This window comes from Podarcis filfolensis (genome assembly GCF_964270895.1).
Source record: "Podarcis filfolensis genome assembly, chromosome: Z".
In the NCBI taxonomy this organism is placed as follows: domain Eukaryota; kingdom Metazoa; phylum Chordata; class Lepidosauria; order Squamata; family Lacertidae; genus Podarcis; species Podarcis filfolensis.
In genome coordinates, this window is record NC_139617.1 from 31,185,388 (window position 1) to 31,212,606 (window position 27,219).

Below are 27,219 nucleotides of genomic sequence, written 5' to 3' on the forward strand. Positions count from 1 at the left end.
TAAACTGCCGCCATATTGCCACTTCCCTGCTTTTCCTCTGAACCGAAAAGTCCCAAACGCTGCAATCTTTCTTCATCAGGGCATCACTCCAACCCCTTGATCATCTCAGCTGCCCTTTTCTGAACCTTCTCCAACTCTGCAGTGCAGTTGCGAATTCCTACGTTGCAGGGGGTTGGACTAGATGAGCCTTGGGTTCCCCTCAAACTCCACAATTCTATGTCTTTTTTGAGGTGAGTTGCCCAGTACTGTGCACAGTAACTCACAGATCGGATTAGGGGTTTCTGAACTTTCTCTCCCCGCCCCCCATCACAGCTGGGTAGGAAATCTATAACTGGTTTTATCCTGGACTTCGCCTCCAAGATCATTTCACTGACACTCACCCTAAGTGCGTCTGCCTACTTTGAAGTATTTGGCAACAGTTACGCAGAGATACAACCTTTATTGCATTTCCTATGAATCACTGTAACTGCATATATATTTTTCGTAACAAAAGTAATTTTATGCTTTTTACCCTTTGCAGGGGGGTTTCTTACATTTTTAATTGGGTGAGCTTTCTTTCAAGTTACTGGTTCAGTCTCCCATTTCTTCCTTCCAGATATATTTTACTGGCAGACAAAAAAAGGACTCTGAAAGCAGGAGTTGCCGGGGGGGGGGGGGGCGACCAGATGCAGATTCATTTCAATAGCCCAGAAACAGTGTCCTACCCTGTAGAGGAGTCGTTAGGATTACAGATAGCCAATATCATACAATTTCAGCACTTTAGCTCAGAGAAGAGCTGAGAGGTGATATCATCATCATCATCATCATCATCATCATCATCATCATCTATTTCTTTATCCCCTGCCCTTTTTCCTGAAAGGAACTCAAGGCGGCTTACAAATAAAATAAGAATAGCTAAAAACACAGGGAAGGAGAAGCAATAATTTAAAAACACTTAAACATTAATATAATTAAAATGACATATATAATTTGGAATAAACCGTATTGCATCTAATATAGATATAAATAAAGCTCTATTAAAAACATATAATCACAATAAAAGCAGCACAGCACCAGGCGTTTCACTAAAACAGCCAGTCCCCAAGCAGGCTGTTGAAACAAGGTTTTCACCTGCTGGGAGAAGGATAGCAAGGAGGGAGTCAGTCTGGCTTCTCTGGGGAGGGAGTTCCTAAGCTGTCTGAGAGGAGCCACCAGCGAGAAGGCCCTTTCCTGCAACGCCACCAAGTTGAGGGTGGTGGAACTGAGAGAAGGGCCTCCTCCAAAGATCTCAAAGCCCAGGCAGATTCATATGCAGGAATACAGTCTTCCAGGTAGCCTGGACATAAACTGTAGATATAAGCCACCTGAAGATGGAACAAGCTTGTTTTCTGAAGCATCGGACGGGAGGACCCAGATTCAAAAACAAGGAGATTCCAACTGAACATTAGGAAAAAACTTTCTGAAGGTAGGAGCTTTTCCACAGAGGAACACAGTCCCTTGGAAAATACTGGACTATCCTTCACTGGAGATTTTTAAACAGAGGTCAGCTGATCATCTGTCAGGGATTCCTTTAGCTGTGATTGCTGAATTGCAGGGGTTTGGACAATTCTAAGATCCTTTTTAGGAAAAGAGAAACCAGCCTCCAGGATCACACTTTCCTCCTACCACTTTTAGCTGCTTGCACATTTTCAGGAGCATAAGCAAATTATGGGGACTCCTGAGTTAAGGGCAGCTTTTCAGTGCTGCCTCGCTGACAAGTCAGGCATCTGTGCGCCTTTCGGTGGCCTCTGGTCAAGCTATTTCTGCAGGGCAAAGTCTTGGCCTGGGGGAGGCTAAGACAAGCTTGTACAAAAGAGCTTACTGGATCAGGCCAGCGGCCCACCTACTCCAGTGTCCTCTTCTCACAGTGGCCAAATAGATGCCCCTCGTGCAAAACCCACAAACAGGATTTGAGCACAAGATTCACACTCTGCTCTTGTGGCTTTCAACAGCATTTGCTGCCTCCAACAGTGCAGGCAGAATACGTAGATATCCTGGCTAGTAGCCACCAATAACACTGTTCTTGAATTTGTCCAATCCTCTTTTAAAGCCACCCAAGTTGGTGGCCTTCATTGCCTCCCGTGGGAGCGAGTGACGTTCTTTAACTACGTACTAAGTGAAGAAATCCTTCATTTTATCTTCCAACATTCATCTTCATGGGATGCCAATGAATTCTGGTGTTCTGTGAGAGGGAGAAGAACTTTTCCCTACCCACTTTCTCAATGCCAGGCATGTCACCACTTACTTGCCTTTTCTCTGGGCTACAAAAATCCCAAATATGGCAATGTTTCTTCACGGGAGAGTTGCTCCGTCCCCTTGATAATTTTGGTTGCCCTTTTCCAACCATGCATTATCCTTTTTCAAGTGAGGCAACCAGAACCGTACACAGTATATTGCAAGTGTGGTTGGCACCAAGAGATTTATCTAATGGAATTAGGTTACCGGTAGTTTTATTTTCAATTCCTTTCCTGATGTACAGCCATCAAGCTCTCTTAACTGGGAGGCAAACCTTGCTCCGAAAAGAAAGAAAGAAAGAAAGAAAGAAAGAAAGAAAGAAAGAAAGAAAGAAAGGAAGGAAGGAAGATCGTCTGGGCATACACAGAGTGAGCAACATCTTAAAAACACACTTCTCTCCTGGGAGGAAGGCGGCCTGAAATGGACTCCCTGCTTCCCTCTCACAGGAGACCTAGATCATGTTGGTGGCAAAACTAAACAAAGGAATCGCACTCCTCACAAAAGCCAAGCTGAGTTTGCAGGCAGGCCTGCAGGCAATTGCACACTCTTTCTTTTAATTAGCACTCACATTTGCAAACTGCCTTCCTGTTCCAAGTGAAGACCAATAGCTCCCACTCCTGCATCTCCACACACACACACACACACACACACACACACTTGCCCTGTCTCAGCCATTTCAGGGGCTGCTTGCTTAAGAGACCATGTTTTTAATCAAAGGAAAGGGAGAGCGCACCAAGCAGTTCCCTCGCAGCCCTGCCTCTTTGGGGCCCAGGCAGAGACGGCAGTTTTGCAGAGCGAGAAAGAAGAATGCAAATGTTCAGAAAGGCTTGCAAAGGCAGGACAGGACCCGGCTGGAGCAGAGAGCATCAGAAGAGCTCTGCTGGATCAGGCCAATGGCCCATCTAGTCCAGCCTCCTGTTCCCACAGTGGCTGACCAGATGCCCATTATGGGTTTGAGTGCAAGAACAAAAGAAGGTGATTTGTTAAAGGAAATCTATGGAATTCTATCTCTTCCTGCCATTACATGCTTCACTTTCTCAGCCTCCTTTCCTACAGATATTAAACAGAGAAACATAAGAAGAGCCTGCTGGATCAGGCCAGCCAGTTGCCCAAATGGAAAACCCCCAAGCAGGATTGAAGTGCAAGAGCTCTCTCCCCTCCTGTGGTCTCCAGCAACTGAGATTCAGAAGCATGGCTGCTTCTAGCTGCAGAGACAGAGGATGGCCATTCTCCTGGCTAGTTGCCATCAACAGCCCTCTCCTCCAGGAGTTTCTCTCATCTTCTCTTAAAGGCATCCAAGTTGGCGGCCATCACTGCCTACTGCGGGAGTGAGTTCCATAGTTTATGTGTGTATAAGTACTTTCTTTTATCTGCCCTGAATCTTCCAACGTTCAGCTTCGTGGGATGTCCCCACTGAGTTCTCGTGTTATGAGAGCGGAAGAAAAACGTTTCTCTCTCTGCTTTCTCCAGGCAACACGTCATTTTATAAACTTCCATCATGCCTTCTCTTTTCCTCACCTTTTATCTAAACCAAAAAGTCCCAAACTCTGCAACCTTTCCTCACAGGGGCACAGGGGAGCCGCTCCATCCAACAGAGGTTGGATAGTCACCTGCCAGGGGTTGGGCTAGATGACCCTTGGGATCCCTTCCAACTGTACTATACACAACTATGATTAAGGAGCACCTTGCAGCGAATGGGAGGCTCTTAATTCTGCATCAACACATGGGGGAAGGGGCTTACTGACATAAGGGGGGGCTCTCTCTTGTCCTCTTCATCTATAAAAAGCCAAGCTGGGCAGCTTCCCAACTCTGGTTGCCCATTGAGATATCGTGCACCGACAGCATTCAGCTGTGCAGGGTTGTGCCCATTACTGTAAATAGACCTTTGTCAAGGGCCTCTGGCAAATGGCGGAGAGCAAATCTGACCTCAGTCCTGAGGGGGCTCAGTTGTCCGCCCTCAGGCTACTGGCCGGCAGGAGGTGCGGGATGTTCAGCAACGACAAACAGGGGAGGAAGAAGCAGGTTGTAGAACTTTAGAGTTGGAAGGCAGCCTAAGAGACATCTGGCCCAATAATCCCTTCACAGGTAGCCATCCTGCTTTCAAGGAATGGCATCCACCATCTTCTGAGGGAGTCCACTCCACTGCATATCAGCCCTCCATGATTGCTCAAGAACTTCGGATGGAAGCAAAAATCCATCCAGCCCACAATATTCTACTTTCCACAGCAGGCAGGAGGAAGAAGGAAATAAGGAAGAATTCTACCCCCAACCACTTGCCAGCTTCCAAGCCCATGGCATTTAGAGGTAGAATTTTCCAGCCCATGGAAGGTACGCTGTGGCTACTCAACTAGCTTGCAATACAATTGGGAAGTGGGGAGAATGGGGAAGGGGATCCAAGGGCCATTTAGTCCAATCCCTGTTTCCCCGCCCTCAAAAAAATTCAGGAATCATGGCCAAGTTTATTTTGGCTTGCCTGGCACCACCATTACTCATCTTTAGGTGCCAGGCAAAAAATTCCTTTTTTGCCACACCTTGGCTTTTAATCATCTATCGCCTTTTTGCGTGGGTGAGATGTTTTAACATAGGGTTTTTTTTAAGGAAAAGACACACCTTTCTTTCTTTCTTTCTTTCTTTCTTTCTCTCTCTCTCTCTCTCTCTCTCTCACACACGCACACACACACACCTATACACACACACACACTGCTGGTTATCATGTATGTATGGGGGGGTTGGGTTGTTGTTGTTTTTGCTTAAAATATTGTAAATCACTTTGAGTTGCCCGTACACCAGGCTGCCTCAGTGGGAGAGATGGGGAGAAGGCTCATTCCATCATTTCTGTAAAAAATGCAGACCCATCAGCCCCTGAACTGTGGCAGCTGCCCACTGCAGCAACAACAGTTTAGAAACTGCTGTCTGAGTTCTGATATTTTTGGTCCCTCCTCGTCCCGTTTTCCTTGTGTGCTGTGTTTGTTTGTTTGTTTGTAAGATTCTTAGCCTCCATGGGCAGAGAATGTCTCATTTTCATTTTTCACTGAAGCTGCTCTGGGAGCCTTTTTGGCTGGTGGGAGGGGATGAAAATGCTCTGAATAAATGAAATGAAAACAAAATGTAATGTAATGTAATAATATAATAATGGTTTCCCCAAGCTGCAACACCTCAACCTGGAGGCAGAAACTTTAAGGACCTGCCGTCTCTTGTCTCCCTGATATGGGGAAAGGTCGGGTGGCCACCTGTTGAGGATTCTTTAGCTGTGATTCCTTCACTGTAGGGGGTTGGGCTGGATGACCCTCAGGGTCCCCTCCACCCCTAAAATTCTGGTTCTATGCTGACAAGGCCTCGCTTCTTTCAATAATCGCACCACAGCATTACGGATTCAGCACAAGGAAAGCCCATATAGAGGGATATAGGGGGAGCAGCCAATCCTGCAATCCCACCCACCCCTCTGCCTGCAACCTGACAATGGTATGGCCCAGGTACACCTGATGTCTCAGGTCTCAGGTGAAACAACACCTATTGCCTTCCCTTTTCCCGATCCCAGGCCCGGGAGCCCTTGGCTCCTGTCCAGCTCCTCCTCCACCAGCCTCTTTTCTAAAGTGGAGCAAGGCCGACATGAAGCCCTGCACTCCTCTCAGCACCTGAGGAAATGAGAGGCCGTCATGGCTGTTGGATGAGGGAGGCATCCTGGTCTCATAGAGGCCAACCAGATACACCAGGGTGAAAGCAGCAAGGTAGCTACTCTCCCGCTGTGCCATTCAGAAGCATCAGGCCTTGTAAGCACACAATGAGATCCCATGTAGCCAAGCATCCTGTTCTCTCAGTGGTAGACCTTATGCCGTCTTCTGGGAAGCCTGCAAGGAGGATTCGAGTACAAATGAACTCCCCCTCCCGAGGTTTCCATAAGAACACAGGATGAGGCTGACTGGATCAGGCCAAGGGGCCCATCCGAAACAGTATCCTGTTCTCACATTGGCCAAACAGATTTTCTCTATGCTGCGCCTAACTGAATACACTAGGTTTACTGACTAAAATGGCAAGAAGGAACTTTGAATTTTTGTGAATAGTGAGGCCAGTCAGGTGGGGAACAATCCCTGCGTGAAACCAGCTAATAGGACCCGAGCACAAGAGTCCTCTCTCCTGTGGTTTCCAGCAACTGGGGTTCAGAAGCATTGCTGCCTCCGGAGGCAGAGCATAGCCATTGTGGCTAAAAGCCATCAATAACCCTCTCCTGCTCCACAAATTTGCCCAATCCTCTTTCAAAGCTATCCCATTTTGTGGCCATCACTGCCTCCTGTGGCAGTGAGTTCCATAGTTCCCCTTGATCATTTCAGTTGCCCTTTTCTGAACCAGCCTGAAACCTATTCTTTGTTTGGAGTCTTTACTTCTAAGAAGGGACACATGGAAGCCCATGTGGATCAACATTTACCCGATGAAAACAGTGAAGGGCTTTTGAGGAAGATCCTTAGGAAAGGAGCTGAAAACAAAAATGCCACATCATTTTTTTAAAAAAAAAACCTATGGTCTGTCCTCATTTGGAACATCCTGTGCACAGTTCTGCTCACCTCAAAATCGCAAAGATGAAAAATGTTCAGAAAATCAAACGAGCAAGGGGATGGAGTATCTCCCCTTTGAGGAAAGGTTGCTGTGATTGGGGCTTTACAGTTTGGAGAAAAGGTGAGTAAAAGGTAACATGACAGATGTTTCAAAAATTTTGCAGGGCACGGAGAAAGTGGAGAGGGAGAAGTTTTCCTCCCTGTCTAACACTAGAATTCGTGGGCAATTCGGTGAAGCTGAATGTTGGAAGATTCAGGGCAGATGAAAGAAAGTCCTTTTTCACTCAGTGCAAACTACAGAACTTGCTCCCCCAGGAGGCAGCGATGGCCACCAACTGGGATGGTTTTAAAAGACGAATGCACAAATTCATGGAGGAGAAGACTATCAATGGCTACTAGCCAGAATGGCTATGCTCTGCCTCCAGTTGGAGGCACCTTCTGGGTATCAGCTGGTAGAAACTGCAGGAGGAAAGAGGACTCTTGTTGCTCGGATCCTGCTTGCTGGTTTACTGCAAGAGACATCTGATTGGCCATTGTGTGGACAGGATGCTGGAATGGAAGGATGGAACCTTATCCAGCAGGTTCTTCAGACGTCCTTATGACTTCTCCACAAAATTTCACCCCTTGGCTCCGAGATGTTACCCCGTTACCCCGAATCGAGCAACCCCGGCCGTCTGGCTTTGCAGAAAAAAGGATGACTGAAATCACCCAAGCAAGGCCATTGTTCTCCTTTCCCCGGAAAGATATTTGCTACGCAGACTTCCCCCTTCAGGCACGAGGGGATAAAATTAAAACCAGACCAGCGTCTGTCTGTCTGTCTGTCTGACACACTCACAGACACGCGCATATATACAGGGACTTTTCCTGGAAGGAAAATTCCAACAGACGATCAAGAATCAATAGCGAATTTGAAACGCAGAACGAATCGTAAGCATTTCATGAATTATTCGAGACATCTTCGCCCTGCAACTACAAAGAAATAAATGTTTAAATATTATGAAAAGGTAGAGAACTCCGATTCCATTATCTCTACCAAAATACAAAACAAATGATTGCCTGCTTACCTAGAAGCAATGCTAGATGTCCCCTTCCAACTCTACAATTCTATAAAACTGAAGATTTAAAAACAGGTAGTAAAATCTGGTAAAGCGGTGTTTGTTCCTTCCTTCAGATATTTAACTCAAGAATGTTAGCCAAAGGGATGTTTTAAGAAAAGCTAAAGGTTCCCCCACAATCCTGGATTGGGTGGCATTCAGATAGTTATAAACTACTGTTTTAGAGTAGCAGAAGTTATGTCGGAGCGAGGAAAAGAAAACTGGAGGCAGGAGTAGTGCACAGAAATTTGAAACGATTTCATTTTTTAAAATGATTTTTATTACAGTTTTCACAATACAATAAAATACTATTTGGAACACACAGAATCAAAAAGACAAGAAAGAGGATAGAGAAAGGGAACAAGACAGGAACAAGAACGGAAAAGAAGAAAAGAACAGAGAGATAAGAAACATTAAAGATAAAGGAAGAACACTTCTGGTTTTCCGTCCGCTGGTTACAATAGAAATAGATTATTTAAGGTGTTAGTATCCATCTTTTCTACATTCTGTTAAATCATATGAAATTTTGAACCATTTCAAGTCATTTTCTCAACACCGCAAAGTGCAACACCATTTCTATCAGGTTGGAAAACTCCACACTTCTTGTTTTTCTTTTTAAAGGATATAGGCAATTTGTTCTGAAAACAAATATTAAATCAAAGCACTTGTGGAGGCCAGTTAGGTGGGGGCAGAGAAGGCAGAACCACCATTATGTGCTCCAGAGAATCTCCTGAAATGAAGCACAGAATCAAAGGGTTGGAAGGCCCCCCCCCCCGAGGGTAATCTAGTCCAACCCTGGCAATGCACAAATTGCACAGCTAAAGAATCTCCTACAGGCGACCATCCAAACTCTGCTTAAAAACTGCCAATAAAAGCAAGTTAGTGCAAGGTTTTTTTGGAATTTGATTTTGACAGAAGTGATCAATATTTCTAAAGAAGCTGCTATTTCTTGTCCAGAATGAATGCTACTGATTATTTTCGATGATACCAGTATCAACAGAACAGCTTTTATATATGATCTTGGCAGCTCAAACGGTCATTACAATTCTATGGAAAGCAGCCCAAAATCTTAACACTGGACGCTTAGTAGCTAGCACTTGCTCTGTAATAGAGCTATAGTGGAGAAAAATGCACATAATTTGATATTTCAACAAGGGCTAGAACCTCCAGGCCTTTTTTTGTATGATTTGGCATTTCTATATGACATATACAACAGAAGCATCATTTCCTGAACAACCCTTGTCTCAAGCCTGACAAAACTGGAATAATCAAATAAAGGGGATATTCTTTAATTGGACATTGTTATTTTCACCCAAGCGCAACCAGTCTCATTCTATGTGCCTATTTTATAGCTTCACTTTTTGTCTGTCAATCTTCACCTGTCGTTATAACTGTTCTCTGTTTTATGGAATAAAACGGAAAGCTTTACAATAAACAAACCTCCATAGAATTGTAGAATTGCAGAGTTCGAAGGGATCCCCAAGGGTCATCTAGCCCAACCCCCCATGTTTTCATGACGGTATTCTCAAGGCATCTGGGAAGGGGGGTGGAATCCAAACTCCAGGCTTATCCACACTTCCTTTCCCCCATGCTTTCCACGCATAGTCCACTTTAATGCTTTTTGTTTTCTCCAGAGCTCTCGCTGTGAAAACCCCGCTCTTTGAAAGCTCAATCAGAGCAAACAGCAATCCACAGAAAACCCGAATTGCTGTTTGCTCCAATTCAGCTTCGAACAGCAGGTTTTCACAGAGGAAGCTCCAGAACAAACAAACAAAAAGAGTGGGGGGAAAGAGAGAGACTTTACAGCGAAGTAAGTGTGGAAAAGCTGGTCTTTAAAACGTAAGCAGTTTGCTTGCTTTTAGTACACAGACTTCCTCAGCTGAAGTCTCTGACCGTATTATTTTGCTGGGAACTTAACAAGATCTCCAAACACACGGAAGGGTAGGATGTTCCCCTGCAAGGTATTCTCTGCCTTGCCGACCTGCTCTGCAATACAACCACAGACTGCTGCTGCCACATCCTCCAGCCACCCCAAATCCAAAAGTGGGAAAGCATGGTGAATGCAACGTGCCACTGAGTACAGTGCCAGCCACCTCGCCTCTAAAAATATACTGCAGAGTTGGGAAAGGTTCGGAGAAGGGCAAACCGAAATGACCGTAGGGATGCAGCGGCTCCCCTACGAAGAAAAGTTGCAGAATTCGGGATTTTTTAAGCGTAGAGGAAAAAAGGTGACATGACTGAAATTTAAAGAATTATGCCTGGCTAAAGGAAAGTTTTCCTTCCTCGGTCCTAACACTGTAGCTCATGGGCATCCAACAAAACTGAATGCTGAAAAATTCAGCAGACAAAAAAGAAAGCGCTTCTTTTAAGTACCTAGTTAAACTATGGGACAGGAGGCACTGATGGCCACCAACCTAAACGATCATGGCAAAAAGTTCTCCATCTGTTGGGAGATCCTAAATGCGGGCTTGCTTTGAGAACCAGATCTCGCAACTCTGGGACTTCATATTAACTGGACAAACTGACAACCCAACGTCCCGAGAGAGTCGAACAGCCTAAAAACCCCCGACTTTTCAATAAACCTGGTCTTGGTTTATTACATATGCAATATCGACAGAACACAGAATCCTAGAATTGCATTGGAAGGGGTTCAAGGGCAATCTAGTCCAAAAGCATTCAAAAGTCACAGGCTTCTAAATACATTTACCAAACTATACCTTTGTTTTTAAAAAGGACTTAAAATCAAATGCAATTAAATAGGCATTTGGTCTCCAGGTTTGGGGGGGGGGGCACATTGTTGAATACTGATGGAAGTTTATAAAATTATGCGTGATCTGGAGAAAGTGCAAATAACACCTGGAACTCATGGATGCCCAGTGAAGCTGAATGCAGGAAGATTCAGGATAGATCAAAGAAAGAACTTCTTAGTTAAATTGTGGGACTCGCTTGGCACAGGAGGCAGTGATGGTCACGAACCTAGATGGTTTGGAAAAAAGGGTGAGACAAATTCATAGAGGAGGACACAGCTATCAATGGCTACTAGCCACGATGGCTAAGCTGTGCCTCCATGGTCAGGGGGCAGCGACAATTCTGAATCCCAGTTGCTGGAAACCACAGGAGGGGAGAGTTGCTCCTGTGTTCGAATTCTGCTTGCAAGCTTCTCATAATGGAAATCTGGCGAGCGACACTGATAACAGCAAGCTCTTCTTATGCTCTTATGTTGAATGAATAAGTAAAGAAAAGAAAATATTTGGCAGAGAAGGTCTCCTATCACAGAGACACTTTCTAGCTGTTATTTGGCATGCTATCCCTTTTTTATTTGGAAGCGATGACCAATCATCCCACAAAGGGTCTCGAAACTTCAAGACCCACATCGGTCCAGTTGTACAGTGGTACCTCGGGTTACAGACGCTTCAGGTTACAGACTCCGCTAACCCAGAAATAGTACCTCGGGTTAAGAACTTTGCTTCAGGATGAGAAGAGAAATCGTGTGGCGGTGGCGCAGCGGCAGGTCCTATTAGCTAAAGTGGTACCTCACATTAAGAACAGTTTCAGGTTAAGAACGGACCTCCAGAACGAATTAAGTTCTTAACCCGAGGTACCACTGTATCTACAGATGCACACCTACCCCAAAGAAAAGAAACCCTCCACTCCCCAACAGAGACACCCCCCCACGAGAAAGCGTGAAGATTTCAGGCTCTTCCAGAATCCTGCTCACGAATTCCAGTTCCACCCTTAAAAACTGATCTGTTGGATTACTTGGGGGGGGGTCTTCAATTTCATCAAAAAGTTTCCTCTTTTCAGGGATATCTAAATATGTCTTCCAACAACTTGATGCAGAATAATTCTTTTTGTCGCGCTCAGAGAAAAGTAGCAGCTAATAAATTTAATAAATGCTCATGATGATTTTGAAGGCTGGAGAAAAGGGGTCCTTTCCCAACTATGTGACTTGAAAAGAATATGACCCCCTCCACCACCTCTCCTTCCCTCCACCTTCCGGGCTTTATTCCCTGACGGACAAAGTCGGGGTGCCCTCCAGAGGGTTAGTTCACCCTTGATTTTTTTCCCCCACCCTAAAAGAGATAAACAGACTTATAAGATAAAGGATAGCCGCTCCCAAAACATCCTGATGAAATCAGTCTCCAAACGTCTCTGGATAATTAGCACTCCAACCGGGAATCTAAACATCTCTCAGAGGACTTTTTTTTTTTTTACTCTCGCAGTTGAGAGGACTGTTTGGAAAGAAACATCTGCCATTGTTAACATTTCTTTTGCACAAACCAAGTACAGAGGCAGGCCTGGAATTGCACTGCAATTATTTTAATAAAAAGGAAAAATGTGAGGTCCCAACAGTGGACTTACAGGAACCCAGAAACTATGTTATTTATTTATTTAATACAGCTACATTATCAAAGCTATTGACAACAATATAAAGATAAGCAACAGCACAGCTTTTTTAAGCGCTCCCAAGTTGCTGGGCCAACCCCCCCCCCACTTAACTTCCATTAGCGTGGGTGCAAAAAGATGCACTTCCTATCATTATCACTTAGTTTTTAATTTTTTGTACGTCTTGCATTGTTGTTGGTAATTTTTCTTAGTGATCATTTTAGGAAACCACTTTGCTTTTTGGAAATCAAGCCGCCTGACCACATATATTATTATTTACATTATTAGATTTAATGTGGCAGCACCTACACTTCGGAACTCCCTGCCTATCCTCCGCTGTCCTGTTTTCGGTGCCTGTCAAAAACATTACTGTATAGACAAGCCTCTCGAGATGTTTAGAAAGTTGATGGGAATTTTAATCTGTTTTATTGTTATTTCAACTTTTCATCAGTCTTAAACTATCGTCCTCCTTTTTACTCAGAGATCATTTTGTTATCTTTTTTGTAAGCCATTTTGAGGATTTTTATTTCTTTTACAATCGAGCAGTGTGTAATTTTTATGAAATAAATAAAAAATAAATATCACATGGAGGGAGGACCCACAAACTTTTCTCTACATCCAAGGATGCTTCTTGCCACTATTAAAGTTTTTTTTCATTATGCTGCCATGTGCAGGACACTCCATGGAACATTGTATTATGGGGACAGACAAGTCTCTGCCCCAGGGAGGTTCCAATTTGCATTTTGATGAGGGAGAAGTGGAAGGGCTGAATCCAAAACCTGTCCTCCTTGCCCAGCACAAGCTAGTACAATAGGTATCTCAGGTTAAAATTAATGGGGAAAAGGAGAACCGGGAAGACTGGAAACCAGGCACTTAGTGAGACTTTCTGCAAAGTCAAACTCAGGAAACCCCACAGCCCAGTAAAGAGAAGTGGGTGATGCTTTGTGTCTGCAAACGCCTGGCAAACATTTCTGCAGCTGGGTCTGACAGACAGAGGCCTGCCAAGGCGGCATGCAGAAGGCCTGCTGGACAAATCAACACTATGCTGGCACCAATGTTTACCATCTATTCCTGGGTGTCTCAGTGGTTTTTCCAGGGCGCAGCCAGTAATAGTCTTTTTTGCTTCAACTCACTAAAAACTCAAAGTCTGGGTTTTGGGGTTCAGCTATTCTCAACAAGCCAGGTTGAGGGGTAGCCCCACAAACCACAGAGGGGCAGGGGATAAACCTGACCCCAGGTGTCGCTTGGTGCCAGACGAGGGGAGGAAGAAATATTCCATTTGCAGTGGGTCAATTTCCATTATCAGAGTGGGTCAATTTTGGGCGCCCTATTCAACAGCATTCACCAGGAACAACTACCTTCCCAGCCACACCCAAGAGTGGGCGCCAGCATCCAGTTTGGGTGCAACCTGAGATGACACTCCCCCCAGGTGAAGTGCTCAGGGCCCAAACAGAAGCCAAGGAAGGAAGCAGGTCCCTTACAAAAACCCTCAAACACCTTAAGAGTGTGGCACTTATGCCCCCCACCTTTAACTCAGCTCTCTGCACGCACACATACGCCAAGCCAAAATCCACTTTTCTGCAACAAAAGAACCCGTCACCCAATTTGACCCCTGCATCACAGGGGGTTGGACTGGGTGACCCTTGGGGGTACCATTCAACTCAAGAAGCCTAGTTTTAAAGCGGAGAGGAATGGGTGAAGAAGGGGTTCCCTGAGTGTAGCATTTAACAGGGGTGAAAGTTAGACAAGTCCTTGGAGGGGAAAGAATTAATCCGTCGCCTATTAAGAGAAAGAAACTCCCGACTGGCAGAGAAAAAATAGATGGAAAAGAGGAGGCGCCCCCCCCCCTTCCAACACACACCAGGAGACTCCTTTGTCTTCCACAATCTGGACAGTGCTGCCTTGATATTTCCTGTTTGCTCATTAAGCGATTGAAAATCAATTAAAAATACATTTTTAAAGAACACACAGGCAATTCGGACTCACTTGGTTTTCTATTTCAGCAACAAAGAAGTGCCATTCTCCCCCAAAGACAATAAATGAAAATTGGGGAGAGGGTTAAAAAATTAAGAGAGAAATGCAACCACCCACTAAGTGCCCTTTCTCCTCCCCGGGAAAAAAACCCGAAACCGGACTCGGGACACGCCGGCGCCTTTCAGACGAGCGGGAGCGCCCGCTTCGCCCTCCGAGGCCGGTCAAGGGCGAAGGAACAACGCGGGGAGGGGAGAAGGGGACTCCAGCGCCCGCCCTGTCCAACCCAGCCCCGGCAGAAGGGATTCCTGGACAGAAGAGCCCGACGGAGCCGCTCCCGAGTTGGGACTGAAGATGCAGCCGGTGCTCCCCGCTCCGGCCTCGGCCGGCAGCCTCCCCAGCCCGCCCTCCGTCCCCGTCGAGGCTGCACGTACTTTGGGTTGGCGGCGCTCCAGGCGACGGGCTCGAGGCTCTTGGCCAGCAGTGGCGGCGCCAGGCGGCACAGGGCGAGCAGCAGTCCCAGCAGCAGCCGACGGCAGAGGAGGCGGCGGCCGTCGTGGGTCCCCTCCGGGCGGCCCATCCTCCTCCTCCGCCGCCTCCGCCGCCGGCTTTCCGGCGCCTGCGCTTCCGACTCCCCCTGTTAAATCCACACCACGAGCGAAAAGTAAATCCCCGATCCTCCACGGCGCCTCCTGCGGCGGCTTCAGGCAGCTCCTATAGCCGGCTGCGATCCCTCTTCCTCCGGCCAGGCTAAGCAATCCCTCCCGGGCTGCTCCTCCTGCTCGCTGCGCTCCAACGCCGCGCACTCTCCGGCCGCCAAACCCCGACTGGCGCGCCGCGCACCCCTTGCCGCGCTCTACACCCGCGAGCAGGCGGTCACCGAGGACAGCCCCCGTGCGTCGGCCAATGGCGGCGCGGCGGAGAACGGGTCCTGCCGTGAGTGACGGCTTCAGGAGAAGGCGGGAGGAGCCGGAGGCCACGCCCAGCTCGGGGAGGCGCGGCCGCGGCAGACGCTCCCGGGGACCGATCCCGCGCCTGCTGCAGCTGCTACCGCTTCTGCCGCGTCGGCGCTGACTCGCGCGCTGCACGGGCCGGCTCACGAGGAGACCTATTCCTACTCCGAGTCCTGACAGCTGCTGCTGCTCTCACAGGAGCTTGACCCGTTATCTCACAGGATAACGGGAAGGGAGGCAGCCGAGCTTTAATATCATTATTACTGTTAATAATTTATTAGTGGTATTATGTCAGTGGGATTAATATAGCAATACTAATTAATTTTGATATCTATTGTTTTATTATAGATTTTATTATTGGTGTCAATATATTGTTATTTATTAAGCAATAATAGTGTCTATACTAAGCATTTGTGAATATATTAATATTGATAAAATGTTTAAAAGATTCCGTATAGTATTGATGTATTGTTAATTTATTTACTGCCCACCCTTCACTGTCATGGTCCCAGAGGTAAAGGTACCCCTGTCCGTACGGGCCAGTCGTGTCCGACTCTAGGGTTGTGCGCTCATCTCATTTAAGAGGCCGGGGGCCAGCGCTGTCCGGAGACACTTCCGGGTCACGTGGCCAGCGTGACGAAGCTACTCTGGCGAGCCAGCACCAGCGCCGCACACGGAAACGCCGTTTACCTTCCCACTATAAGCGGTACCTTTTTATCCACTTGCACTTAGGGGTGCTTTCGAACTGCTAGGTGGGCAGGAGCTGGGACCGAAAGACGGAAGCTCACCCTGCCGCGGGGATTCGAACCGCTGACCATGCGATCGGCAAGTCCTAGGCACTGAGGTTTTACCCACAGCGCCACCCGCGTCCCTTGGTCCCAGAGGAGACTGCAGCATTAAAACACAATATTTTTTTAAAAAAAATAAAACAACTTCCAACCATAAAGGAGGAAACATTTCCTCGGCTTCCCTCACGCTTGCTCTGCAAGGTAGGCTGGCGGCGGCACCAAGGTGCTTCGACAGATGTAGCAGCCTGCCAGGCCAGAGTGGAGACTTTCCTGCTTTAGGGAAGGGGGGGCTCGTACTCCCTGCTTCTTTCTTTTCCCCTCCCTTGAGTAGCCTTTGCTACCTGGGGGCTCTCCAAGGCTTCAGAGGTAGGGGGCGCAGGCCCAGGCCCACCTGAAGATGGTGCTGTGGGGGGGGGAGAGATTGAGCTCAGGGCCTCCTGAAAAAGGTGGTCTGTCTGTCTCCTCTTCCAAATGGGCCTAGAGTCATAGAATGGTACGGTTGGGAGGGACCCCCACAGGTGTCATGTAACCCATCCCTCTGCAATGCAGGAATCACAGCTCACCTGGTTCCTTTCAGGATGCTTTCCTGAAGAGACAAGAAGCCTGTTCTGCTCCCACCTGGCTAGAACACACTGCCTCCACTTTATTCATAATCACGTTTTTAGGGGTGAGCTGGGGTTTTCTCAATGGGTGCAGGGGCTAAGTCCCAGTTCAGATGCAGCCCTCTGCCCACCGGGCCAGGTCTCTTGGTACAACATGCCCCTCCCTCCTCTACATTCCCACCACCACCACCCCTTGGATGTCCCAAGTTTGCCAGTCCAGATCACACAGCATAGAATCATAAACTTGTCAGCTTGGGAGGGACGCACAAGGGTCATCTGATACAACCCCTTCAATGCAGGAATCACAACTAAAGACTCCCTGACAGGTGTCCACCCAACCAGATGACGTGACCTGTAGTCCACAGAGGCCTCTGCTTGGACAAAACCTGAGCTGCCTTTTTTCTCTTTGCAAGGAGACTCCCAATGAGGGGGGGAGCCTGGAAAAAAAAAATCCTTTCCATGCCTGGAACAACCTGGATTATACATACACAGTACTGATCAAATTCAGTGGTGAAATTGGGGGGGGGGTTGCCTGTTCCAGACCCGCATTCCCTTAAATTTTGGATTTTGCCTCTTTCTGAGCAAGCTTGCTTGTTTATTGCATTTCCATCCTGCCTTCATTTAGCACCTTTATAATAGCACCTCTTTACTCTGGTTTTTTACATTTGAGGTTTGTATTCTTATTTATTTTATTTTATTGCATTTATTTTGCGCTATTTCTGTGAAAGGGTGTATGTGGTCTTTTCCCTCCTCATTCAATCCCCACAACAATCCTGTGAGGTAGGAGAGGCTGAGAGTGAGTATCTGGCCCAAGGTCGCCCAGTGAGCTTCATTGCCAAGTGACAATTTGAACCCCGGTCTCTCCCAGGTCCTAGTCCGACACTCTAACCACTGCACCACACTACAGAATGGCTTCTCCCCTGCAGAACTACACTACTCTGAAGCCCCGAATTATGTTTTTCTTCAGTGAATAACTTTTTTGAGGGCAATTTTAACATGTAAAAGTAAAGATTTTCAGTGCCTTGTTGCTTGCATTTGTATCAGGGATGTCCCATTTAAAGGGAGTCTAGAAATTCATCCCCCCCCCCAAAAAAAATTATTGTTAGTGGGATTATCTAAAGGGAAGCCAATGGCACTCCTCAAAAATGAACCAATACCTCCCTCTCGTGGCCAGGAACAGCCACTGCTGGCTTCACTCCTGCTCCCCCTTCAGGTGAGTCATTCATAAAAACCATGGAAAGAATCAAAATATAAAACAAAAATACTTGTCAAATTACCTTCTTGCTGCCGCATGTCTATTGATTGCTCCAAAGAATATAGGGGAAATCATGACATGAAAAGCTTGCCTGGTACACTCATTTTTTGAAAGAAAAAACAAAGGCAGCCACTTTTTTCTCCCTTTGTTTGTATCTATTTCTTGTAATGGTAAAAAGATACAAGTTTGTAACATCTTATAAAAACGACAGTTTAAAAGCGCCGGGGTAATACACACCCTGCCCCAATTCCCTCCCGTATAGCAAAATAAGTGAATTATTGAATACATTAGAAAAAGAATATTGCCATATGTCTCTTCCGCAAACTTCTTGAAAAATTAGTGATAAGCAACATCTAAAAATTGGTTGACAATGTTTCTTGATGTAGAATCATAGAATTGTTGAAAGGCACCCCAAGAACCATCTAGTCCATGCAGGAATCTATGTAATACAGACTTTTTTATTCTTGGTGCTGTTTGTGTCTGTGATGGTTTCAGGTATAGGTTTATGTTTCTGTATATCTTTTAAGTTGTGTGCATCACACCTCTTGCTCTCTCATTTCTTGTGATGGTACCCTCCACTGTCTGCATCTCATCACAAATATCCAGATAACCTGCTTTACCATTTATTCTGGTGAATGCAATGTCCCATGCTAGCCTTGTACTTAGTAAATCAATAGTAAGTAAGTAAATAAGTAATCGTAAGTAAATAGTAAGTAAATAAATAGCAATGCTTCCTTAATATTTACTTCCTTACTATTTATTTACTGCCTTACTATTTATTTATTTACTTGCTTACTTACTGGTACTTACTATTGACTTACGATTACTTATTTACTTACTTATTTACTAGTAAGTTAATAGTATGTAAACAATAAATAAGAAAAATAACTAAATAATACATAACCAAATAATTAAATAACAGTCAAAGGGGATGTGTCCAATGCTAATCCTACTCAGAGTAGAAACATTGAAGTCAATGGATGGGACTGAGCTGCCAGGAGTTGAGAAGTCTTCCACCCTGGGATGGAGGAGATAAAATGGATGAAAAGCTGATTGGGTAATCCTATATATATATATCCCTCATTTGGATAAGAGTAAAATCGCCAGATTCTGTGACCTCAGAAGAGCCTCCTGGAACAGGGCAATGGCCCATCTTGTCCAGCATCTTGATCTCACAGGGGTCAACCAGATGCTCCAATGGGAAACACACAAGCAGGATCTGAGCATAAGAGCCCTCTCCCATCCAGTGGCTTCCAGCAACTGGTGTTGAGATGCATGGCTTACCTGTGCAGCTGTACAGGTGCCTTACCTGTACTCTTTTTGGTGCAGGCTAAAAACATTCCCAGATGCTTAGGAAGTTGAAGCAATTTTAACCTGTTTTAGTATTTTAACTTTTGTACGTTTTAAAGTAGGGTTGTGGATCTTTCTGGATTTTATTTGTCTTATCTTTTGTAACCTGCTCTGAAGGTTGTTGTTGTTGCAATCAAGGAGCAGATAACAAATAAACAAACAAGGATGGAGCAAGTTTATTTTCTCCTGCTCCGGGGGCTAGGACTCAAACCAATGGATTTAAGTTACAAGAAGGGAGATTCCAACTAAATATTGGGAAGAATTGGCAGTAAAATCTATCTGAGAGTAAGACATACATCTTTGGAAAGTGGTGGGCTTTCCTTCCTTGGAGGTTTTGAAACAGAGGCCAGATAGACACCTGTCAGGGGTTCTTCAGCTGTGATGCCTGGATTTCAGGGGTTGTGCTAGGGGGTTTCTTCCAACTCCACAATACTTTGATTCTATCTCTTTGTGCACACAGCCTAGGAGGACTCAAAGGCACCTCGCTGGCCCCCCGTCCATCCATTAGCCAATCTGTCCGCCCGCCCCCACTCTGGGATCCTCAGCACAGAGACTGGCTCAGAGCGACCCAGACAGGCCCAGCCTTGCCAACGTCAAACATTTCGGGAAGCAAGTCATAAAACCCAGCCAGGCTTCACAACAAGTTCAAACAGACCAGGCAAGGTCTGGCCACCTCATAAACATCCAAGATAAAAAAGGGGGAGGGGGAAACACCTAAGTTCCTTCGATGCTGGTCTGATCTTCTCCCTCCCCAATAAACATCTGTGGGGGCTGCATTTGCAGAAACCTCATATGCGCTAGGATTCCCACAAGCATGTCACGGGGCCAATATGTAGCAGCTGAGTCTGGAGGACCAGAGAAGGCAGCAGGATTATGTAATGGGCTCCCCCCCCCCATAGTAGTCATAGAATCCTAAAATTGTAGGGTTGAGAGGTAGCCCCAAGGGCTAACAGGCCAACACCCTGCAATGAAGAAATCACAGCGAAAGAATCTCTGGTGAATGGCCATCCAACCTTAGCTTAAAAACCTGCAATGAATCATAGAATCACAGAATTGTAGGGTTGGAAGGAACCTCAAGGGTCCTCTAGTCCAGCCTTTTGCAATGCAGGAATCACCACCCACCTCTGTAGTGCTGCAGCATTTTGGCCAAGCAGGATCAGGGCTATCCAGGGTTTAGGAAAGGAAGGTTCTCAGTGAGGGGAGGCCTGGCCTGAAAGCTCCACCGTGGCCCCTTTGGGATCTACGGCATCTCTGTATAACAATATGAACACATAAGAAGAGCCCTGCTGGATCAGGGCCAATGGCCCATCAAGACCAGTACAGTGGTACCTCAGGTTACATACACTTCAGGTTACAGACTCCGCCAACCCAGAAATAGTACCTCGGGTTAAGAACTTTGCTTCAGGGTGAGAACAGAAATCGTGTGGCAGCAGCGGGAGGCCCCATTAGCTAAAGTGGTACCTCAGGTTAAGAACAGTTTCAGGTTAAGAACGGGCCTCCAGAACGAATTAAGTTCTTAACCAGAAGTACCACTGTATCCAGTTCTCACAGTGGCCAGCCAGAGAGAAACCCACTAGCAGGAACTGAGCAAAAAAGCACTCTTCCCTCCTGTGGTACTCTAACCACTATGCGCTGCCAGTTGCCCCAGTGGGAAATTGAGGGTTGTAGCACAAGAGCAATCACCCCCCCCCCTTTGTGGTTTCTGATATTCAGAAGCATTGCTGTCACAAGAATGTAATAATAACATGAGGATCAGGTGGATCAGGCCAATGGCCCATCTACCCCAACATCCTGATTATAGATTCATATCTATAATGAATCTATGATCATAGATTCATAGAATTGTAGAGCGGGAAGGGACCACGAGGGACGTCTAGTCCAATATTCTGTAAGGCAGGAAGGTGGGACTCAACCCCCAAAACCCTGAGATTAAGAGTCATGCTCTATTGACGGAGCTCTCCCAGTCTTTCTCACAGGGGCCAACCAGATACCCCAGTGGGAAACCGGCAAGCAGGATCCAAGCACAATAAAAGCTCTCCCTACCTGTGGCTTCCATCAACTGGTACTCCAAAGCATTGCTGCCTCCAACCATGGAGGCAGAGCATAACCATGTGCTGTGTTACTTTACATGCTCAATTGTTTTTTCTTTCTTTCTATCACACTGTGAATTGCTGAGATATTTGGCTAGTCTTGTTTGTTCTTCATTAAATTATATATATATAAACACTTTCTGGTGGTGACGAGAGACCACAGGCTGCCATGCCCGGCCAGTCACTCCCATGCAAGACAGAGTTCTCTTTTGTTCTTTCTTCCTGGGCAGGTCCCAACACCCGTAATGATAAGGTTGGGGCAGGCGAAGGAACAACAGAGGCAGAACTGGCAGCAGACCCAGATCCAGGCAGGAAGCTGGAAGGGGAAAGACTCCCCTCCTAAAGCATACGGAAGAGTTGGGGATAAAAGAACCAGTTCAGAAAAGGGCAACCAGAAAGTTCAGGAGGCTGGAGCAATTTTCCATACAAGGAAGCATGTGAAGAAAGGCTGCAGCATTTGAGACGTTTGAGTTTAGAGAAAAGGTGGGTGGGAGGGGCCATGATAGAAGCTTATGAAATGAGAAGGGTCAGTTTTCCTCCCTCTTTCCCAACAGAAAATACTTCTTCCCACATCGCATAGTTACCGTATTTTTTGCTCCATAAGACGTACCTGACCATAAGACACACCTATTTTTTAGAGGGGGAATGCAAGAAAAAAAAATTCTTTAAAGAGAGCACTGAGCAGAGCCTGTATGCATCACAGGCTCTGCTCAGCGCTCCCTTTCACGAGGTGAGTGGAGCGTGTGTGCGGCGCTTGCGGGCTTTTCCCCGAGGAGGAAGAAAGGCAGTCCGTCACTGACCGGCTGCCCTTCTCCCTCCTCAGGGAAAAGCCCCCAAGAGCCACACACATGCTCCATGCGGCTCTTTAAAGGGAGCGTGGCTCTTGGGGGCTTTTCCGGGAGGTGGGGGAAGCAGTGGCGTAGTGTGGGTTGTCAGACCCGGGGCAAGGCAAGTAATTTGTGCCCCCTAACCCGTGGATTTGCGCCCCCTAACCCGTGGATTTGCGCCCCCTAACCCTAACCCCCAGATGTTGCGCCCGGTGCGCCCGGCCCCCCCTGCACCCTCCACGCTACGCCACTGGGGGGAAGGGACTGAGGGGCTAAGCCAGAAGCTAGAACAGCAAGAGGGAGAGCTGCACAGCGATCCCTCTCACTGTTCTGGCTTCTGGGATAGCAGCGCAGCCTGCATTCGCTCTATAAGACGCACACGCATTTCCCCTTACTTTTTAGGAGGGAAAAAGTGCATCTTATAGAGCAAAAAATATGGTAATCTATGGAATTCCCTTCCACAGGAGGCAGTGGTGGCCACCAACTTAGATGGCTTTAAAAGAGGATTGGACAAATTCATGGACCCAGACCTCATGGAGGAGGAGAGGGCTATTGCTGGCTACTAGCCAGGATGGATCTTGTCTGCCTCCATGGTCAGAGGCTTCTGGATACCAGTTGCTGGAAACATACCCTTCAGCATTCCTCAGGTGAAAATAGGGACATTTCTCACTCTCCCAACAACTGTCCCTCCTCGACCCCCATTTTTTTGCCTCCCCTCACCCTGATAGAGCATTTCCCATCAGAAGAAGGGCGAGTGCTCCTGCCACAACACCAATGGGAAACAACACACATGAGAGAGCATTCCACAAGCATGATGCCACCTCTAGACTGTCCCAGTGGTATTGCGGTCCTGAGCCATTTAAGGCTTTATAGGTCAAAAGCAGCACTTGAAACTAATTGGCACCTGGTGCAATCAGGCCAGGATTGGTGTAATATGTTCAAACCATCTTGCCCTGGTGAGCAACCTGGCCGCCAAATTCTGCATCAGCTAATTTGGAAAAAGAAAAAAAGAAAACACTCTAATTGAAAATGACACACAAGTCCCCCCCCCACCTACCCACATGTCTTTGGGTCCTGAGCCAAACGGGAGCACATCAGAAGAAGATTTAACCTGATATGAACCCTCTAGGCTGACAGTCAAAGGGACGCCCAGGCAGTTTCCCCTCCAACCTCTTCTGACAGAGCATAATTGGCAACGCAGGAGTCACAGCTAAAGAATTCCTGACAGGTTTTCCTTTCATGTGGCAGCCCTTCAGATATCTGAAGATCGCTATCATGTCACCTCTCAGTCTCCTCTTCTCCAGGCTAAACATCCCGACTACCTCAACTGTTCATTTGGTGAGTTTGGGCGTGGTCCTCCGTTCTAGTAAGGTCAAATTGAATCCCAATTCTGTCTTCAGGCTCATTAGCTCCCCCTCCCAGTTTGGTGCCATCTGCGGATTTGTTGAGCATCCCCTCAGTTCCTTCAATCAAGTCATTTATAGAGATGTTGAACAACATTGTGCCAGGATACAACCCTGCAGCTTAGGAAATAACATAAGAAGAACCTTGCTGGATCAGACCAGTGCCTCATGTAATCCAAAATCCTGTTCTCACAGTGGCCAAGCAAATGCCCCAAAGGGAAACCCACGATCAGGATTGGTGCACAAAAGCATTTTCCAGCTGCTGGTGTTCAGAAGCATTCACTGCTTCCAACTGTGGAGGCAGAGCATAGCTGTCCAGTCATCAATAGCCCTCTCCTCCATCAATTTTCCTTTCTGGATGATCCCATACTCAGTCATGGGCATAGCCAGGATTTTGTTTTTGGGGGGAGGCTTTATGATGGGGGGGCAGAACCAAGTTATTTGTGATGCAATTGGTCAGTTAGTTAAGTGTTTTTATTTATTTACTTGATTTACACCCCCTGGCTATGCCCATGTGCTCAGTTCTAACAGATTGCGTGAGTGGAGGGAGTCAGGTGCGTGCATGCAACTGCTGCATGCAGAAACTCATGGGGGGGGTCTGTCCCAGCAAGCAACCTGCCATGCCAAGCCCTCCCCTCCAGGCCCAGGGACTGCCACTCCAGGTGCCTGGGAACAGGATCCAAGCCTGGGAGCTGGAACCGCTTCAAAGCTGCCTGTAGGGTGGAGCAAGGAGGGGGGGGCCCTCCTGGCGACCGCAGGCAGGAAGACAGGAATGTTGTGGGGTGTTGCTGTGAGAAAGGGTGTCGGCATCAGGAGGGGCCTGTCACTCAGGGAACAAAGAGGCAAAGAGCGGAGGCTTCCTTTCCAACTCCCAGGCCTGTGGTAAAAAGGGCAGCGGCAGCCCTGGGAGAGTTGGGGCTCTCAGAACATAGGAGCCCTACTGGATCAGGCCAAGGGCCCATCCAATCCAGCACCCTGTTCTCACATGGCTTTGAGAACCTAGGAATTGAGATAGACTTCCTCTGGGCCTGGAGGTTCTACAAGAACATCAAAAGAGCTTGCTCCCCACCATCTTTGCTTTTAAGATTCCCCCAAAAAAGTCCTTCCACCTTAAGGATTGTTCATGGAGCTGGCCACCCTTCTGGGGACTTTTCCTGTGAACAATTCCCAGTCCTGTCCCATCCACTGCTCAGCGGGGCTTGGGATGTCACTTGACAATTGCTTGCAAAAGAGAGTGAGAGAAGAGGAGCTGCATGTCGCAGGGGCAGACTTTCTGAAGCAGTGCCTCAGCCAGAAGAAACTTTCTTCATGGTCTGGGCCAGGAATGAGCAGGCATGGTGTCTAGGCAGGCATGCAAGGAAGAACCAAAGGTCATCATCTCGTCTCCCTGCAATTGCACTGAGGAGCCGCATGTGCGCAGCAAACCACTTTCTTCTCACTCATCTTTGTTGATGCTTGAGTACCAGGATGGGCATGTCTCTGGAGGTTGGATATTGTCCCTATTTTCATCTAAGGAATGTTGGAGAGTATGCAAATGGCACTGGTTAATTTTTTAAAAAAGAAAGAAATTCTGCTGTCAAAACTCAGCCAAGTACAGTAGTACCTCAGGTTACATACGCTTCAGGTTACATACGCTTCAGATTACAGACTCCGCTAACCCAGAAATAGTGCTTCAGGTTAAGAACTTTGCTTCAGGATGAGAACAGAAATCGTGCTGCGGCGGTGCAGCTGCAGCAGGAGATCCCATTAGCTAAAATGGTGCTTCAGGTTAAGAACAGTTTCAGGTTAAGAATGGACCTCTGGAACAAATTAAGTACTTAACCCGAGGTACCACTGTAGTCTATAAACAAGGCTGGTTTACTGGGCCAGAGTTAAACAGGACATGGCTAGCTGCTTTGGCTATTGGACCTTTTCTTTCTCCTCCCAGCCTCTCACCCTGGGAGACCAACCTTTCCCTGCCCCCCACCAGGATCCCTCCATCAATCATATCATCATCATCATCATCAGTTTATTGTTTGTATAACGCCCATCTGACTGGGTTGCCCCAGCCACTCTGGGTGGCTCCCAACAGAATATTAAAAACACAATAAAACATCAAACATTAAAAGCTTCCCTAAACAGAGCTGCCTTCAGATGTCTTCTAAAAGTCAGACAGATGTTTATTTCCTTGACATCTGACAGGAGGGCATTCCACAGGATGGGCACCACTACCGAGAAGGCCCGCTGCCTGGTTCCCTGTAACTTTTCCTCTCACAATGAGAGAACTGCCAGAAGGCCCTCGGAGCTGGATCTCAGTGTCCAGGCTGAATGATGGAGGTATACAGGGCCGAGGCTGTTTGGGGCTTTCAAGGTCAGCACCAACACTTTGAATTGCACTCAGAAACGTACAAACAGCCAGTGTACATCCTTTAGGACCAGTGTTACATGGTCCTGGTGGCTGCTCTCAGCCACCAGCCCAACAGTGTACAATCTCTGGAGTCTAATAAAGAAAAAGAATAAAATGAAGAGGAGAGAAAAAGAAACAAGAAGAAGAGAAAGAGAAAGAAACAGGCAGAAGAAAGGAAAGAAAGATGTGTCCATAAGACCACCCAGCAACCAATGCTGAGCAGAAGTTTAATTTGGCAGGTCTGTCCCCAAAATGCTTGCCTCACCCCAGACCTCCTTGTCCACCCGGGAGGCTTCTTGGCGCAGCCACCTCCTCAGCTGTGCAAACAGAAGGCTGTGTCTTCAGGCTTCCAGCCTGCAAGATGGGACACTTGTTTTACCAATTCTCTGTCACCAACGGCCTACCTGCTAAGAACAGAAGAATGTACAAAGAGCCCTACTGGATAAGGACAATGACATCCTGTTGGCTAACCAGGTGCCTTATAGAGAATCCAGCAAGCAGGACCCAAGCACAAGAGCCCTTTGCCTTCTGACGGTTCCCAGCAATTGGTATTCAGCAATGTTGCTGCCTGCAACCAGGGAGGCAGAGCATAATCATCATTTACTGATGGTCCTCTTGTCCTCCCATCACTGCCTCCTGTGGCAGTGAGTTCTACAGTTTAACTGTGTGCTGTGTAAAGAAGTACTTCATTTTATCTGTCCTGATTCCTCCAACATTCAGCTTCACTGAATGCCTACCAGGTCTAGTGTTAGAAGGGACCCATCTCAGTGTCCTGCCTGCAGGGTTGGTGTGTTCCATGGAATCCCAAGAATTGCCTTGCACAGTGCCCTAGAGTGGCCTGGTGCCCTAGAGATGGGATGCTCTCCCTCCATATGTTTGGCCAGGGCTACAAAGGTGCCCTTTGACATCAGCTTAAAACATGATGCTATAGAATGGAGGGGGACCCTCCCCTAAATCCTAGAAATTAATAAATGGTAGGTTTTCGATTATTTGGATTATTTGAAGGGAAAACGGCAGGCCAAGCCAGGGCCTCACCTGGAACAGAGGTGTTAAAAGGCGTTGATGGCCTATCAAAGAGGAATCTTGGGCCTGGGCAGACAGAGGTTGCCATGGTGATGGGGTATGCTTTTGAGGTGACAGGAAAAGAGAGTCTTTGGGGCAAGGTGTGCTGGGAAGAAGAAGGGAGAGAAGAAAGACTGGGATCCATCTTGGGCAGACTGGCTGAAGGCTGGCTGGGAAGGATGCCTTGGACTTCAGGGCTGCACTGCTGTGGGGACAAGTTCTGCTTGAGATGACCATGCCGTAAGATCT

At 47.1% G+C, this 27,219-nt stretch overlaps 1 protein-coding gene across 1 annotated transcript in view; it reads right to left on the reverse strand.

Annotated features, from left to right (window-relative positions):
• The window catches only part of EFNB1 (ephrin B1), a 72,126-nt gene extending 57,028 nt beyond the window's left edge, over positions 1 to 15,098 (reverse strand). Inside the window, exon 1 of the mRNA XM_083596522.1 lies at positions 14,689 to 15,098. Coding sequence (XP_083452648.1) covers positions 14,689 to 14,834 — 146 coding nt within the window. The 5' untranslated portion in view covers positions 14,835 to 15,098. The remainder of the gene's footprint in view (positions 1 to 14,688) is intronic.
• Between the last annotated feature and the right edge of the window lie 12,121 nt (positions 15,099 to 27,219).